Genomic DNA, 17,341 nt, shown 5'->3' with positions numbered 1-17,341 from the left:
AAAAAAAAGAATATATAAGGCTTTTAAAGCTTTTAAGGTTTCACTTATTTTAATTTTAATATTCATTAAATATTTTAAATTTAAATCTATTTTTTATTTAGTTTTAGACGTTATAATTGCCCACATCGAATCACAATTTTAATATCTAATCTAATTTAATTTAATATTTACTCTTGATTTGCTCCGACTTAACTATTATGATGTAAAAGAAATAGTCTACATTTATAAAGTGCCCACGCCACCATTGAAAAAGCTAATTTTGAATATAAATTCGATTTTATTTATAATAATTTTGTATTAGACTATTAATTTATTCATGATAGTTTGTAAAAGAAATTTGTATCTCTTACGTGCTGAGTTACTTACTAATTTAATGTATGTGACTTTTGTAATAGATATTAATGTAAGATATTTTTCGAACTTTACTTTTATTTAAATTTTTTATTTTAATATAATTAACTCAAATAAAAAATAAAAAAATATATTAGTTATTCGGGGATCGAGAACCCTTAGAGATCCTCTATTATTATTCAGAAAGAAAATAAAAATTCTCTTAAATAATTGTGACGGAGACGGAGAGAGAACAGAAACATACGTAAAATATCGAAGATGGATACAGAGATATTAGTCCTCTCCCCTCCCCATTGCCATGCCTAAGTCCCACCCTCAGCAATGGCGTGGACCCACCATCTTAACATGCGCTAACTCACTCATTGTTATCTCTCTATCTATTTCCCATTGTAATCAAAAGCAAAAGTCAAAGGCTGCCGTTAAAACTTGAAAAGGTTTCGCCTATAAAAACGCTGTGCTTTAGTGAGGACTCGGCAGTGTGAGTGACAAATTATATAATTGGGAGATGGCCATGAAGAGAGTAGCTAGCTCTGCAATTAACGCTTTTGCTTCGTCGGGATATCTTCGTTCATCGTCGAGGTTTTCTCGACACTATGTAAGCTGTTTACGGTCTTCGAACTTTATACCGTTTGTTCGTTTTCATTTTTGATTGTCACTAAAATTTATAAATCAGTTTCATCATCTGCAGGCTCAGATCACCAATTTTTTGCCATTTTTTTTTTTAAACGACGATGGTTATCAAATTTTTATTTGGATAAGATGATTTATATGTAATGATAAAGTGAGATTTGTGATTATCTAATGGCTGATCTATCAATTTAGAGAAGAAATAAAAAAATTAAAAAAGAAAAAAAAAGGTTGTACAAGCATCAAAGTGGTTGATGATGATTATGTGCCAAGCAATGGGTAGATTTGGAATTTGGGGCAAACAAACGCATGACGAAAGTGTGGTTCCACGTGACATTGCACGTGACACATTCATTAAGTCATGATCTGGGCCCGCTGGGCCAAAAAATCACGTGAAATTTGATAAAAGTTATTTCTATTCGTTTTGTTTAGTTAGAGAATAATAATGTTCATGTATCTTATATTATCTATCAATTATCTGCTAAATTATCTTGATCTTCAGTTTTCACATCTGCAGCATATAATTAATTTACTCTAGAAACCCAAGTGAATTATTTAAAATTAAGGCAGCGTACTGAATGATTATACCGGTTTAATGGATGTGATTATGAAGTTGGACTATGATTTATCAGAGATAAGAAATTGTTGTAATATATTTGAATACGGGGAACATTTTAAGAACTTAAAATACATGAGACAAAGCTGGAAAATGTTTAAATAATAAATTTGTTCTCTTTGAATTTGTTTCTGTCTTACTATCTCCCCGCCCAATTTGTTTACTATGGTTTATGTTATCTAATTTCTTAGTATGACTACAAGCAGGCTTCTTCTGGAAGTAAGAAGATTGTTGGGGTGTTCTACAAGGGCAATGAATACGCTTCAATGAATCCCAACTTTCTTGGTTGTGTGGAGGGAGGCTGTGGTCTGCGTGAATGGCTGGAATCGAAAGGTCACCAATATATTGTCACTGATGACAAAGAGGGACCAGACTGTGGTTAGTATATCAATTTACCTCTATGCATTATGGATGTAAATGCAAAATTATCAATAAGCCCAATCACAGCTGGTCACATGCCAGCTTATAGTGTAGTACGGTGTAAATTGATTATGCACTCAAAATGCTGGTTTTTGAATTGAATTACTGATTGAATATATGAGGACCAGGTGGCAAGGCTGGTTGTTGATATCAACAGATGTTAGAAGCAGTTATCTTTGCATTCTGCTCATGGAACTTTAAAGAATTTTATCAACTAGCATGACTACGATTTTAGTTGCTCTTTTTCTTCCAGTTACAAATATAAATTATACATTGGTTTTGTTGCCGACATCTGTTTTTGTGTTCGTGATCGTTTGGAAATATTTGTACTTTAGTTTTGAAAGTAGAATAGCTAAAATGTTTACTGAAGTGACTCTGACCATACATTTGGCACCTCAATCCCACTCTTCTTGACAACTGGTTATTCTATTCCATAGCAGCTATGGATTAATATTCACAGTACTTCAACTGTGTATGGGCACTCATCATACTTGCAATGTTGGTTACAAGGTCTTATAGCCCTGTCTTATCTGAATGGTAGCTCTAAAAATAATGTGATTTTAAGTGCTTGTTTAAGAACTGCAATGCCTTGGCTAAGTGGAATTTCCTGGATGATTGACGCTTTTTCGTTTGGTCAAGTTATTTAGGTAGCCTGGTAGTTGATTCTTTGAGGTAATAAGCATAAAATAGCTTTTTTGATGTTTCATGTGTGAGATTTAACTGCAGAACTAGAGAAACATATTCCTGATCTCCACGTCCTCATATCTACCCCCTTCCACCCTGCCTATGTTACGGCGGAAAGGATTAAGAAGGCCAAAAATTTGCAACTGCTTCTCACTGCTGGAGTTGGCTCTGATCATATTGATCTAAATGCTGCTGCTGCTGCTGGTTTAACTGTTGCTGAAGTTACTGGAAGCAATGTGGTTTCAGTTGCTGAGGACGAGCTTATGAGAATCCTTATTCTTGTCCGTAATTTCTTACCTGGACACCATCAAGTTATCAGTGGGGAATGGAATGTTGCCGGTGTTGCTTATAGAGCTCATGATCTTGAAGGAAAGACAGTGGGAACTGTTGGTTGTGGACGCATTGGCAAGCTGTTGCTCCAACGACTTAAACCTTTCAATTGTAACCTCCTTTATCATGACCGGGTGAAGATGGATCCTCAATTGGAGAAAGAGACTGGAGCAAAATTTGAGGAGGATCTAGATACTATGCTTCCCAAATGTGACATAGTTGTTGTCAACACCCCTCTAACAGAAAAGACGAGGTAAAACCAATGTCTCATCCCTGATCTTGCATGAACTAAAGTTTCCAGGTTTCAAACTAATAGTAATTGTTCTGTTGAATTTTAGCTTATCTTTAAGTGCTGGATTGGCGTGCATTGTTAAAGTCACCGTCTTACCATTGGTACTCTTATTTGGATTATGGAGCTTGGTTGCTTGATAGAAAATGCCAAATTATATATTTTTCTAACTAATTTTTACTGTATTCAAGCTTCTTGTAGTCAATCAAATTTATGATATCAGTCTAACTTATCAGAATATTGGATTGCTTTGCAGAGGGATGTTTGACAAAGATAGGATTGCAAAGATGAAGAAGGGCGTCTTGATTGTCAACAATGCTCGAGGAGCAATCATGGACACACAAGCTGTTGTTGACGCTTGCTCTAGTGGACACATTGCAGGTAGTTAAGTGCCAACTGAAAGTTGGTTCCATCAATGCTGAACCCTCTATGCTGTATAAAACATATTGTTTATTTATTTATCCTTTTTTTTTTAATATATATATTAGAATGCATTCCTCCTAGATGGGTTGGAATCAGAAAAACTGAAAGGAAATTCCTAATTTGTTGTGTGGACTGCCAGCAGTATCAAGAAGAGTGCCTGGACATCTACACTGTTATATCCTCTGTTTATCTAATGTCTTTTTCTTTTTTAACTTGATTCTCAGGTTATAGTGGTGATGTTTGGAATCCACAACCAGCTCCAAAGGACCATCCCTGGCGTTACATGCCAAATCAGGCAATGACCCCTCATGTTTCTGGGACCACTATTGATGCACAGGTATGTTAGTTCATTGCATTTTTTTCCCGTATTCATGCGCCTCTTTATTTCACAATTCATGCGCCTCTTTACTTCATTTCTTTCTCACAAATCGAATTCTGAACTGAAATACTGCAGCTACGCTATGCTGCGGGAGTCAAGGATATGCTTGACAGATACTTCAAGGGAGAAGATTTTCCTGTTCAAAATTACATAGTGAAGGCGGGGGAGCTGGCACCTCAATATCGATAATTTCACGTGTGAAGAGACTGATCGTTTGAGTTTATTCTCTGTTGAACAGGACCTTCTGGAATAATGTTCCTATGTTTGTAAACTCTACATTTAACAATGGAATAATAAACACCTGGAATGAGTAACTTCATTTTATGTTTTTTTTTTTGGTAGGCTTCATTTTATAGGTATTGTCTTAATTTCTTTATGATGCATTTGTCAGAGTTATATTGCTCCACTATCTTATCGGCAGGGGTTTGGTTGAGTGGCTTTCATTAAACTTTATTTAATTAACCGCACCAGAGTTCGAACCCTGCAGAAGGACGAACTTAAAAAATACTGATTTGGTCATTGTCTATCCCTACCATAAACACTATATTAAATCAAAATCAAATCAACAATGAACTGAATTCGAATCCTACAGGAGTAGCCTAAAATACTAATTTGGTCCACCCCTACCTTAAACGCTTGCCCAATATTAAATCAAAATCAGACCAACAATGAATGGAGCAGCATTTAAAACGAAATATCATAAATTGATCTTTTTGTCACCTGATCATCCGGTTGGATTGCAAAAGAGAAGTCAATAAAAAGACAAAGAAGAAGTACTCTCCAGTCTACATTACTTTTTACTGGCATCAAATCTCTTTAAGTGAGATCTGCATTTTCAGAAAATACCTATCCTCTATGTTACATGACTGAGAATTTTTGGAATTACATGCTACATTCATTACAAACAAACTCCATCGAGCTTCATCTGCCATTTTTAATCATGTACTAGTACTTAACAAGCCAACACTTTCAAGTTTCACTATTTTGTTTCAAGAATTCAAGGTCTTTCATTTGCTGTTTGACAGCTTCTTTTGGTAGGGGCTTTGATTCTGGAACATTGGTCTCATCACTGCCTTCTGCTACTTTCCTTGCCTTGTCTTTGACAATCCTTTCTATCTCTGGCTGCTCAACTGTTGGGAAAACAGCCCTAAGTATGGTCACTAGTAGTCTCTCGTCTTCCTCTTCAACAAGTTCCTTGCCGAAGCAACAAACATAAATAGCTTCAAGAGCTTTCTCAGCACGAATTGCCATAGGGATAGTTGGGGTGACAGCATTTAGTTTAGCTCGTCGCTGCATCATATACATAATTTTTATTAAGAATGTATAGGAATGCCTTAAAATGCAATTTAAAATTTAGATAACACTAAATCAAGGAGCCAACATACAAATGGATATCTTCATCACAATGTTTATGAAAGATGTCCATAGACATATCTTGATATCTCAATAAAAGTCCAACTTTTGACCCGATTGACCAATAATGCTCAGATTCTGATTCCTCCATAACAGTAAAATGATCAGAAGCCTTGAATATATATATATATATATATATATCTAGCAAGTCTAAGGTGTCAAATTGCCTGGAGCCACTGAATGAAAACCAAGCAAGTTTACAATACTCAATTCTTTTTTGAAAAATGCTTCCTTCTAGTATGAGTTTGTGTTTTAGGGCTGGGAGGCCTTCAGTTATGTCAGGAGAATTCGATCTTTATCTTTACAGGCCAAAATTGAAGACTGATTACCAAGTAGCTTGTGTCAGTCATAAATATAATGACAAAGAGAAGAACCAAGATCTATTAATACTATTGTATTTAGCTTTATTCTTTTTGTTCTCTTTTAATTACATTATTACTTGGCATATCACTGACATGTTGAGAAGGAAAATTTAATCATCACAAAAAACCAACAAAGTACAGTTTGAACTGTTGTTGACTCATTTACTAAACATCCATTTCTAGAATTCATTTCCTAGCAAATTACGGCTGTAGTTTATCTCCAATCCAACATCCCACACTCATAATCTTATTTCTCGGATCTACTTATTCTTAATAAACTTTAAAGATTTGCACAACCTTTTGCTCCCCGCGTACATGCTATTATGTAATTTATGGTACAAGCCTAAACTGTCAAGATGATGACGAAAATCATATTGCACAAGCCATGAAATGAGTTTAAAGAAACTTAAATATCCTGCTTAACCTCTGGAAAAACGACCTAATAGAATGAAAAAACCATTTCCATGGTTTGGATTGAGATATAATTTTCCAGTAATCTTCTAAAACAATGGGCACAACTATAATTGGAACCTTCAGAAGATTACTGCTCCAGTACTCTTAACATCCTACAGAGCCTGAAAGCATTTCATCTCTCTCAAAGGGCATGAGTATGACAAAGAGTTATTATGATGAATAGTTGGTGCTAAATGTAAATGAGTACTAAACAAGCAACTAAAACAAGTAGTGATGCACGATGCCTAGTTTGAGCTAAATTTGAGTTAGCAACTTAAATTCTGTGGCTTTTAAACTATAATTTTTTTTTTTTCACATAACTGGGCATCTCATCCAAGAAATTTCTTGCCAATGAACTCAATACAAGAGCTAAACTCTTTGCTTATTGGGATCAGAAAACAAGGGACAAGTAGATTAACCAACCTCTTTGGCCTCATTCATCGCAGCAAGGAAGGTCTCCTCTTCAAATTCAACATCATTTGAGACGCGAAGCCTCGCTGCACCCTCCAGAATCTCCTCAGATTTGAGCAGACCAGCACCCACAGCCGCTAGCCAACAGCATATCAAAACATACAAAGGATCCCCTGCCTACCCAAAATGCAAAACCAACTCAAGAACTCAACTTTACAATTCAATACCTAATATATCACTGAAGAAATGCAATTAAATTGAATATCATCAAATTGAATATGCGGAAATTTAAAAAAAAAATATTACCCGGCCTCTGCGTTCTTGAAAGTCATAGAAGGCCTTAGAATCATTGATGCTACATTTGTTGCCTACCCTTCTTCGAAACTCAGCAAAGTCAATAATATCACCACCAACGCCACCTTCATCGCTGAGGATTCTAGCGAAAAGACCGATAACAGGCAATGAACCGATGACTTTGTTAGCAAAGTTAGAGATGGAGTTTTGGTTCTCAATGTAAGCTTTCACAGACAAGACTCCTCCATTAGAAGAAGAGCTTGGAAGCTTTCGAAGCCTTGTGGGGTTGCTGCTTTGAATTTGAGGGAAAAGAATAAGTGAAGGCGAAATCTGCTTGCAACAGGTTGAGATTTGGGCTTGAAGATTTGTCTGCAAAGAAGATAGAGTGAGCATTGTAGTTGAGTTATGAAAATACGGATGGCAAGCATCACTCTTTAATAAATTGTAAAATATTATTAAAATAATTTTTATACATTCATAAACGCACGACTATGTGCATTGTAAAAATTAATTAATTTATTTTAAAGACTATATTATTTTATACATTCATATATTAAATTATTAATTTTAAAAAATTTTATTTTATTTTACACACTCTTTTAAATTCTAAAAATATTTTTACTTAAAAATATTTAAATTAATTAATTTTATTTACTTAAAACACTAATAAAATTATTTAACACACTCAATTTTAAGAGATCTAATACATATTTACAATAACATAATTAAGTCAAGTTAAATAAGTTCTTTAATATAATTTTAGTTATTAATATTTCGTTATTTATGTTCAGTACTATATTTTGCATCCAAAATAACTTGTAATGAGAACATTGTAATAGAAAGTATTTTATAAATATTAAAAAAAAAATAGGGAGTAGAAAGCCATGGAAAAGAAGAAAGAGAAGGGTCGAAAGTCAATATTTAAAAAAATGACTATTTAATGTGATTTTATTTTATTTTATTTTTAAGAAGAAAGTATCACACATATTTTGTAGTTAATTTTTTTTTATAATATTAATTTCCACATTACTCATTTGAATATTAATTAAGATATTGGACATAAAAGTTTTAGGGTTAAAAAAAAAAGAGTTATACATTAACTAATGAGTGTTATGTATGGATATTAAAAGTAATTATATAATTTTAATTTTTAATAAATTATTTTTAGTAATAATTTACATGATTGGCATATTATTAGTAATTTTTTATTAAAATCAAGGTGTTCTAAACAATTTGAAATATTTAAAAAATTTTAAATTTCATCCTAAATGATATATTATTTATTGATCAATTAGTAATCTTTTACAAAAATTCAAGTAAATTAATTATATTATCTTTATCAATCAATTGATAAATATCATATTATTTTAAATGATTTTTTAAAATAAAAATTTTAAAATATATAACACTATTTAAATAAATTTTAATAAACAAATAGCACTATGCTAGTCCTAATCACGTCCTTATTAAATTAAATCATTGATTTCTTTTGATAGGGTGGCTTTAAACGAACATACAATAATAATTTTTTTTTAAAAAAAAGGAGGTAACGATTATCCTAACGCTAATTCATCTCTCTCTCTCGATAATTTTATTTTTTAATTCCCAGCGAATGATCGAATCGACAACGTGACAACTAAAATCAACCGCAAAAACAAAACCTAAGAACAGAGCTGTAGCAGCAGAAGCCGATACTGAGAGCTGGTTGGTCTGCTGACGCTGACGTTGGCACTGATGCAATGGGCGCTTTCTTTAACGAAGAGCTCTCGTTCCCTCCGGTCCACGCCAACTTTGCTTCGTCGCAAGAACAACTGATCAGATTCTCTAAAAACGTTCACGACAATGTTCACGGCAACATTTATCTCGACCCCGTCCGTAATTTCTATTATATTTTTTTTCTTATATTAAGCAATTTTGGCCACAAACATTCTGTGAATGTGAGTGAAGAAATTATGATTCTTTGTTATTGTATCGTCTTGTATTGTTCCAGCTCGCTTTGAAGTTTATTGACACTGAGCAGTTTCAGAGGCAAGCTGACTCTTTCATTTTACTTTTATATTTTGTTTTTAAAAAAATATTTTTTTTGAATTATTCAGTTATTTGCAGTGGCTTTTACAATTATTTTATGTAGTTAATGATCAAATTTGCTTTTCATATTACAGGCTACGTGACCTTAAACAACTTGGTAAGTTTCCTAGGGGAAAAAAAAGGGAAGCCATAGGTGTGAATGGTGGTATATAGTAGATTTCGTAAAAATATGAACATGTAATTTTATTTTTTAATAATAACAAGACAATTTTATTTTCGAGTGTTTCAGGTGTGACGCATTTGGTTTATCCGGGGGCAGTGCATTCTAGGTTTGAACACTCTCTTGGGGTGTACTGGCTTGCCGGTGCAGCTATTCAAAAGCTCAAACAGAACCAAGTACAGAAACATTCTCTGTGTTTTTTGATTACTTGAAGTCTTATTTTGTTCAATATTTCGACATGTTTCATGTAAATGCTCCAATCATTGTAGGGTTTGGAACTTGGTATTGATAACTTTGACATCCAAACTGTGAAACTCGCAGGTAATTGATTGTGTTCCCCATGATTTTCCATTGCATATCGACCGATTCCTTATCTGCTTTCCTTTATCACATCTGTAGGACTGCTACATGATGTCGGCCATGGGCCTTTCAGTCACTTGTTTGAACGCGAGTTTCTCCCCCGTGTTGTTAGTGGCTGCAAATGGTACGCAATGCATTATGCTAGTGGGATGCATTTATCCTTCCTTTATTTATTTATTTATTTATTTTTTTAATTTTACTTGTGATGAGGACATTGGAGTTCAATTGGATGATGTATGTTTTTGCTCGGAAATCCAATGTTTTATTTTTAATTTTTATTTCAAGCAAGTTCCCAAGTAATTGATCAAAGTAGTGATCTCATATGTGTTTTTCTGTCAGTGAGCATTGTATGTTATGCTTGAATTCCCTCTCTCTTTTTCTTCCTCTTTTAATTTTTCAAATTATCTGTCAGAGTGTGCATTGGCAGATGAGTTTCCGGTCCTTCCACAGCTTCAATTTCGAGGGTACAGAAAAGTAGTATGAACTTAAAATTTTAAGTGCCACTAATATGGGAGTTAAAGGCAAGTTTGAATCGTGGTTTCTCTGATCTGATAACAACCCTATATCTCTCTAGTAATGATTGGGATCCCAACAATTAAGTCCCAACTTGAATCCCAAGTGTTATGTGGCATTCATCTATTGGAAAGTGAATTTCACAATTGATAAAATTAATATTCTACAATCCACTAAATGAATGGCATATTAGTTGAGACTCAAATTGGTCTCAAATGTTCGGATCCCTAGCGTTATTCGTATCTCTCTTCTTCAGCCACCTAGTTTTTTGTTACTTTTGAGTCGCACAATTACATACTACACGCACAATATATTCAGATAGGCTGTGTTTTCTTTTACCAAAAAGCTTTAAGAACTAATGGTAGTATTCCTTTGGTTTTGTTTGTGTGTGTTTGCATACTTATTTGAAGAATTAACTTCAGCTTCCTTTTAAATGTTAGTAAGCTAGAAAATATGCACAGTGAAGCTTGTTAATCTGATTTGGAGTCAAGTTGCAATTTGAATGTCTAGTTTTAAATAGAGGTTTGATTGAACTTTGTTCTGGGAAGTTGAATCATGAGTTTTTGCTTTTTCATTTTCTCAAATCTCTAAAGATAATTCTGTTAAGAACGGTTGTCTGCTTCGGGGAGCTTGCATAGGCTATCCCTGTGTGTAATGCATATGATTGGATAGTGGTATACTAAGGATGCTTTAGGATTGCATCTCCCCTTACTCTGATGCTTGTTCTTCAATGGGAATATTGCTTCTCCTCTTCATTACGCTTATCATGCTTGCATTTCCTTCTTCATGAGATATAGTGAAGTCCAAGTTCATGCTTTCAAGAGTTTTTATTTTCTCCTTCTCCCCTCGCCCAACTGCTTTTAACAGAATTCTTTTGTGCTTTATGTGATAATTTTTCCTCTTAGGTCTCATGAGCAGATGTCATTGAAGATGGTTGATCATATCGTTGACGAGCACCATATTGATCTTGACTTTGAAATGATTAAGAAAGTAAAGGTAAGTTGAACTTACTAGAAATCCTCCGTTTTCCAAATTCTGTTAGAACCATGACTGGATTTTTATTATTTAAGGCATTGAGTGAGTGAGTAATGTCCGCAACAATTTTATGTGATTGGAAATTCTCTCTTGCAGTTGAACTTACGGTTGAAATTTGAAACAGAAGTTTCAACAGGGATAGATAAATAGAAGTTTTATATTAAACTTTACACTCTGTGTGTGTGTGTGTGTATCCTCCATTGAATGTCAATCTCACATTGTTTCAGTATTATTAGCACTGGCTCTTGTTGTTCCATAAATGAATTTTTCTCAGATTTATATTCATTCGAACATTTATTGCTTGTAACAGGAGATGATAGTTGCTAGTTCTGAGCTCACACTCCCAAAAGTAAGATCCTTTCAGAAATTCCATTGTATTAGCCTATTTTTATTGATATCTGGTTCTCATTATTGTTTCTCTCTTGGAAAATTTGTCGTGCTTGTACATCTAGTTTCACGCTCTTCTTAAGTTATTAGTTTATGGTTATTTGTTATATTTGTCAATCTTTATAGTAGCCTTCATTGGTAGGGCACACGGGAGAAGCATTTCTTGTATGATATTGTTGCAAATGGTCGAAATGGCATTGATGTGGATAAGTGAGTCTTATTGATTCAACTGATTACTGATTATATAAACCCTTTCTGTTTAATTGTAAGTTTCAAATTTGTGCCATTGTATACCATTTTGTTGTGAGAATAATGCCCTGGGGATATATTTATGTAGGTTTGATTATATTGTCCGGGACTCCCGAGCTTGTGGCCTAGGATGCAACTTTGAGTTTCAGAGGTCAGAGTTAAATTTTCTAGATGCTTTGGTTTGTTATTGGTGCCTGATACTATTTTTGTAGTGATATAATAGTAATAATAATAATAAAAGAAAGAAAACATGTTTAGCGTCAATTTTCATTTCTTGCCAGGTTGATGGAGACTATGCGGGTTTTGGATGATGAGATTTGCTATCGTGCCAAAGAGTGTTAGTATATTTAATTTAAGTCCATTATTGCAGCTGTATTTACTTTTATTATTCTTGCCAATTTATGGGTTTTTGCCAGATCTAACTGTCCACAAGTTATTTTACACTCGCGCGGATCTGTATAGAACAATATATACACATCCAAAAGTAAAGGTACGAAATGGAATTATTTATTCTATATCATAGATGATCTCTGTCAGCATGTTCTGTTGTTCATGCCTCCTATATATTATTTGTTCTTTCTCATATTACTTTTCAATGATCTCTCTGCTTTTATGGTAGTCTGCAGTTCCCTAATCTGACTGTTTTTCTATTGCAGGCGATCGAGCTTATGGTTGTGGATGCCTTGTTGAAAGCAAATGATTTTCTAGAAATTTCGTCGTCCATTGAAGATCCTTCGGATTACTGGAAGGTTCAAAAGCTGTTTAGTATGTTTGATATTTACAGATTTTTTGTCCTGATGTATAAAATTCTATGCTAATTATGGTTCTTGGAAATTCAGTTGGATGACTCAATAATCAAAACTATTGAGATAGCTCCAAACCAAGAACTCAAGGAATCTAGGGATTTGATTTTGCGGATCCGAAGGAGGAATTTGTATCAGGTAGCGAAGCTTTGCTGATTGACTTCTCCTGTTTTGCTCTGATGTGAATTATCAGACGGAGGCATAGCACCTTTATGCATCTCTTTTCTATTCTGATAACGTGCTTTATGTTAAATAACTTGTTATTTTGAAGTTATATCTTACTAAGATTAAGGTGAAAATTGTGGCAGTTTTGTAATGAGTACACTGTTCCAAAAGAGAATCTAGAACATTTCAAAGATGTTACCCCGCAAGATATTGTTTGTTCCCAGGTAAACATTTATGCACAGATATTTATTCATATGTTCTTTGCAAATGAAGTAAATCAAAGTTTCTAATAATTATTTATTCACTTCACAGAAAAATGGTGGAGCAATATTAAAAGAAGAGGATGTTGCTGTTAGCAATGTGAGGATTGATTTGGCTCGTGGAAGGCATAATCCTCTGGAAAGGTATTTGAAGAAAAACAGAGGCATTTCTATTTCTTTTTCTATCCTACAATTTTCACTTTTCACTGCAACCACTAATATTTCTTTTTATTATCTTTTTTTTCTTTTCTTTTCTTTTCTTTTCTTTCCGGGATCATGTTTGCTTCCAGCATTAACTTTTTCAAGGTAATAAAATCTATTTTGACAGGCTAAATCCTTGCAACTAATTCCTAATTTTTTTTTTTTTATCATTTTTCGGTATCAGTTCTTCTAGACTTCCTGTAGGTTCCACATTTCAGTGTACAACTTTCTACAGCTTCATTTCTTTTCAGGATTATGAAAGCAAGGAAAAATTCCCTATACCTGATAATCGCATTAGTCACTTGTTGCCTACATGTTATCAGGACATGATAGTGAGGGTGTACTCCAAAAAACCTGAGCTGGTGTGTAATTTCAATGTTTTGGTGGTTTGATCTTATTGTTTTTTCTACGCCTTTCTGTTCCAGTGATTGCAAATATTTCTGTGAAACAGGTGGGAGCAATCTCTGAGGCTTTTGAAAACTTTCAGTTAAAAACGTATGGGATCAAAGCACAAGTACATGAAACTCCAGTGAAGAAGAAAAGGCGCTTATGAGGTGACCATCTTGTAGATTGTCTTTCTTGGTTGACATCCAGCCAAATAATATATTTAATTATATATAGTTGCCAGTCAGCAAATCAATACATTTCGGATATCACACACCACAAAGAAGCATGAGTTGTAAATGCTTTTTCACACGCTGTTTCTACTTACCCTTAATTCCACCACGTAAAATCAGTTTGTATAGTTGATGGGCATTTGGTGTCTGTCAATTCGTTGAGTATTTGAACCCAGTATTGCTTTCTGTATTCTGTTGGTTTCGGTTTCAATTATGCCAGTGCTCTCCCTCGAAAAGATTGAAGCCTGCTTTTCATCAGGTGAATTCCTGGATGAAGCTGTGGTAAGTATTTGATTTCCTGTTGAGTTTCTTGCAGCTGGTGATGAAACATTATTTGAGATTTTATTCTGACGACGAACATTATGTTGTTTATGAATCGATACATATTGACTGGACCTTGCATACACATGGAAAGAATTGCCACGAACATTATTAACAGAAAAGCACAGCCAATCTATAAGCTCGAATGGTATCAATAAAGCTAATGAGTCATGTTTTGATCAATCTCTTTACAATTTCTCCCCGTACGAATTAGCTTGACTTTTTCTCGGCCGGATTTGTTCAACACCACTTTCAAGGCAAAATATAATAAAAAAATAAACGAACATCCATTTATCCAATTTCTCCTATCATAGTTCGTTTCCCTACCCTTTATCTTCTGAAGCGAGATTTGTCCAAGTCAGATTCTAGTTAGCCGATGATGTAGCTTAGTCATGAGTCTCATGACAAGAGAAGTCTTATATCTAAGCACTTGCGAGATCACAAGTCTGGACTCTGGAACGGAGAAAATGCCGGGGAGGCTTTGGGGCAAAAAAAATTGTTCAATCGTTATGCAAAACCTAGTGTGCCAACAAACTCACAAATAACGCCGTTTTGCCGTTGCTTGTTCGGGCACCAATTAGGGTATATATATATTAGGAGCACAGCATGCATACCCATAGCCCATAGGGGCTGTTTTTATGAGGGGCCAAAAAAAAAAACAAAAATTGTGTACAATAATCCAATTTCCCATATCATTTTCTGTATGCCTTGGAATCAATTGGATAAAGGTGTTGAAGGAAAGTCATATTGTGAAAGGATATAATCACGGGGCAAAAATGGGTCGGCAGAACACAATTCACAACAATGAATTTTATTATGAATGGAAAGAGTAGAAGTGAGTTGTGTTGGGGGTTGCTCCGTGAATTCAAGTCTCGATACAAAATGATGACCTCTTCTTTTGATATGTGATGAAGTCAAAAAGTTGATGCTTCACGTGCATGCATGGTGTTTGTAGAATTGGTACTAGTCTAGTCTATGGAGAGTAGAGTAGCAAACCAAAAGCAGGACAAGACAAACGCATCACTTCGATAACAAGATAAGATAAGGTCCCCTTTTGCCCCTTTTTTCAGTTAAATTGCACAGTATGCTGCTTCGTACTTCTCTTAAAGTCCATGACTTAATTTTTTATAAGCTCAGGAGACGATCCCAGCTCATACTTAATAGTAGTGTAATTAATTAACAAAAGTCAATTTAACGACGGCTCGCAGAAGAGATAGTATAGAGGCTCCTGTACATGCTTGAATTTAAATGATCTGTCGGTATGACATTTTTGACGTTATATTTCACTATCACTAATTTATGTGGAGGCCATCTATATCCAGCGTTACTCAATTCTTGAGAATAATAATTTTCATTACTTTGGTTTTTAGCAGTTGCATATCGGGGATCACCCACAATATCTTTTGACGTTATCTCAGACCCAATGATTGAAATGAAACCCTACCATCTTTGCAACTTGAATATAATACCAAATTTGGTTCATTCTTCTGCCTCTACAAACTCAACATCCGGATCCCCTCTTATGTTTACGATTTCCTTATTAATGTTATTATAAGGAACCGAACTCCACTCCTTGTTAGCATTTCCGGTTACTTAATGTGATATTTATTGTATTAGTTGTTGAGAGATAACTAAGATTAGTACTTGACAGATATAAGTGCCACAATATCGGTTGAGATATATACATATTTTTCTCAAAAGAATCTAAAAATCCTTTTCATCGTGCAATTTACAATCAAACCATACAATCATATTTCTATCCTTTTCATCGTGCAATTTACAATCAAACCATACAATCATATTTCTAAGGAATTTATAGACAATTTTCTTCTTCGTTGGAAAAAGAAAAAACCCATGCATAGAGACAGGCTGTATATGTATTGGTGGCCACCGGGCGGTTGGCAGTAGTGATGAAACAATAATTTAGTTGTACGCTCAAGTGCTAGTAAGGTGGGAGGCAGAGGATCCATTTCTTTTTCTATTAATCTATTATTGGTCTCTACGTATTAAGTCTATAAAATGATCCCCTAACTTTTCATTCGTAAAAGTTTTCCTATTTGTTCCCTCAAAAGTTATAAATTTGAATCAAGAATAACTTTTTGATTGAGTAGTGACTGCATTCTTGTTAAAATCGAGAGTTTGATGAGTCTCTTGGGGTATTATTGGAGTATATTTTGATTATGAATTTCTTGGTTGAACTTTAATAAATTTCAGATTTACCTACTGATGGCTAAAGTCTTTTCATTTATTATCAAATGATATAGCATTTGAAAATAGGCACAACTAGACTTTTGAAGGGTAAAATTATTTATTTTTTCATTCTCAATTTATATGAAATTATTAATTAAAATACTATTTAATCCCTTGTTGTTTATTATTCATATTAGAACATAGGCATGGATGCCCCTTAATCATAAATTCCTCACTTTATATTTAGTAAAAAAGATGTTGATGATTTACGCAAAAATTAACACGCCCTTTCCGATATTTCCACAACAATGGCATCAACAGTCAAGGCCAAAAAAACTGCTTCCGTGTTGCTTTTGTTATTTATTGGGTTCTATTTAAGGATAGAGTAGAAGAAAGAAGGAAAGGCTTTTAATTTTGTTTTTACTTTTATTTGTTTTAATTTAAAAAACAACAATAAATTTCTTTTAAGTAAGAGCAAAGTACCCTTAAAAATACAGACGCCTGATGTCATCAGACATATCACTTTATTTATATATATATATACTGATATATTACAATCAGAACTCTACTAATATTTTTATAATCAGATATCAATCGACACCCTTACTTTAATATAAGAGATAAATATATTCTATCCCTAAAACGGGAAGTCAAATATACTACTATCAAAGGAAGTTGAGTCACAACAATTATTGGGAGTCAAACTCATGTGCCCAAAATTACTGAATGCATGAGTTATCAATGGGCTACAATCCCATTAGCATCATACATATCACTTTATTATCAAAATTTTTTGACAATTATTTTTTTCACTTAATGTTTTAGTTTTTATTATTATACTACCATATAGTTAAAGTTAACAAAAAAATTCGAGGTAAAATAATAAAAATAGAAACATCAAGTGGTAAAAAGTAATTATAAAAAATAATAATAATAAAAT

General features: G+C 33.8%; 3 protein-coding genes across 3 annotated transcripts; 2 read left to right on the top strand and 1 right to left on the bottom strand.

Annotated features, from left to right (window-relative positions):
- Positions 1-733: 733 nt before the first annotated feature.
- LOC18050981 (formate dehydrogenase, mitochondrial) lies at positions 734-4,453 on the top strand. The gene is made up of 6 exons (XM_006446415.2): positions 734-946; positions 1,801-1,972; positions 2,741-3,281; positions 3,574-3,698; positions 3,965-4,077; positions 4,195-4,453. The coding sequence occupies exons 1-6, from the start codon at positions 857-859 to the stop codon at positions 4,306-4,308; spliced, it is 1,155 nt and encodes a 384-aa protein (XP_006446478.1). The 5' UTR covers positions 734-856; the 3' UTR covers positions 4,309-4,453.
- A 349-nt stretch (positions 4,454-4,802) lies between these two features.
- Positions 4,803-7,489, bottom strand: LOC18050980 (photosystem I assembly factor PSA3, chloroplastic). The gene is made up of 3 exons (XM_006446414.2): positions 7,065-7,489; positions 6,771-6,935; positions 4,803-5,409 (listed from the first exon to the last, which is right to left on the bottom strand). Exons 1-3 carry the CDS (start codon positions 7,443-7,445, stop codon positions 5,089-5,091), a joined length of 867 nt encoding a protein of 288 aa, XP_006446477.1. The 5' UTR covers positions 7,446-7,489; the 3' UTR covers positions 4,803-5,088.
- A 1,070-nt stretch (positions 7,490-8,559) lies between these two features.
- On the top strand, positions 8,560-14,078 carry LOC18050979 (deoxynucleoside triphosphate triphosphohydrolase SAMHD1 homolog). The gene is made up of 19 exons (XM_006446413.2): positions 8,560-8,923; positions 9,043-9,080; positions 9,215-9,237; positions 9,370-9,476; positions 9,570-9,621; positions 9,700-9,784; positions 11,079-11,169; positions 11,519-11,557; positions 11,738-11,805; positions 11,933-11,995; positions 12,126-12,181; positions 12,261-12,334; positions 12,501-12,593; positions 12,684-12,785; positions 12,956-13,036; positions 13,125-13,216; positions 13,363-13,378; positions 13,525-13,635; positions 13,725-14,078. Exons 1-19 carry the CDS (start codon positions 8,792-8,794, stop codon positions 13,824-13,826), a joined length of 1,425 nt encoding a protein of 474 aa, XP_006446476.2. The 5' UTR covers positions 8,560-8,791; the 3' UTR covers positions 13,827-14,078.
- The last annotated feature ends 3,263 nt before the right edge of the window (positions 14,079-17,341 follow it).

The sequence above is a fragment of the Citrus clementina genome, unplaced genomic scaffold, assembly GCF_000493195.1.
Source record: "Citrus clementina cultivar Clemenules unplaced genomic scaffold, Citrus_clementina_v1.0 scaffold_2, whole genome shotgun sequence".
In the NCBI taxonomy this organism is placed as follows: domain Eukaryota; kingdom Viridiplantae; phylum Streptophyta; class Magnoliopsida; order Sapindales; family Rutaceae; genus Citrus; species Citrus x clementina.
The sequence above is the reverse complement of the archived record's forward strand: the minus strand, read 5'-3'. Positions and strand labels throughout refer to the sequence as shown.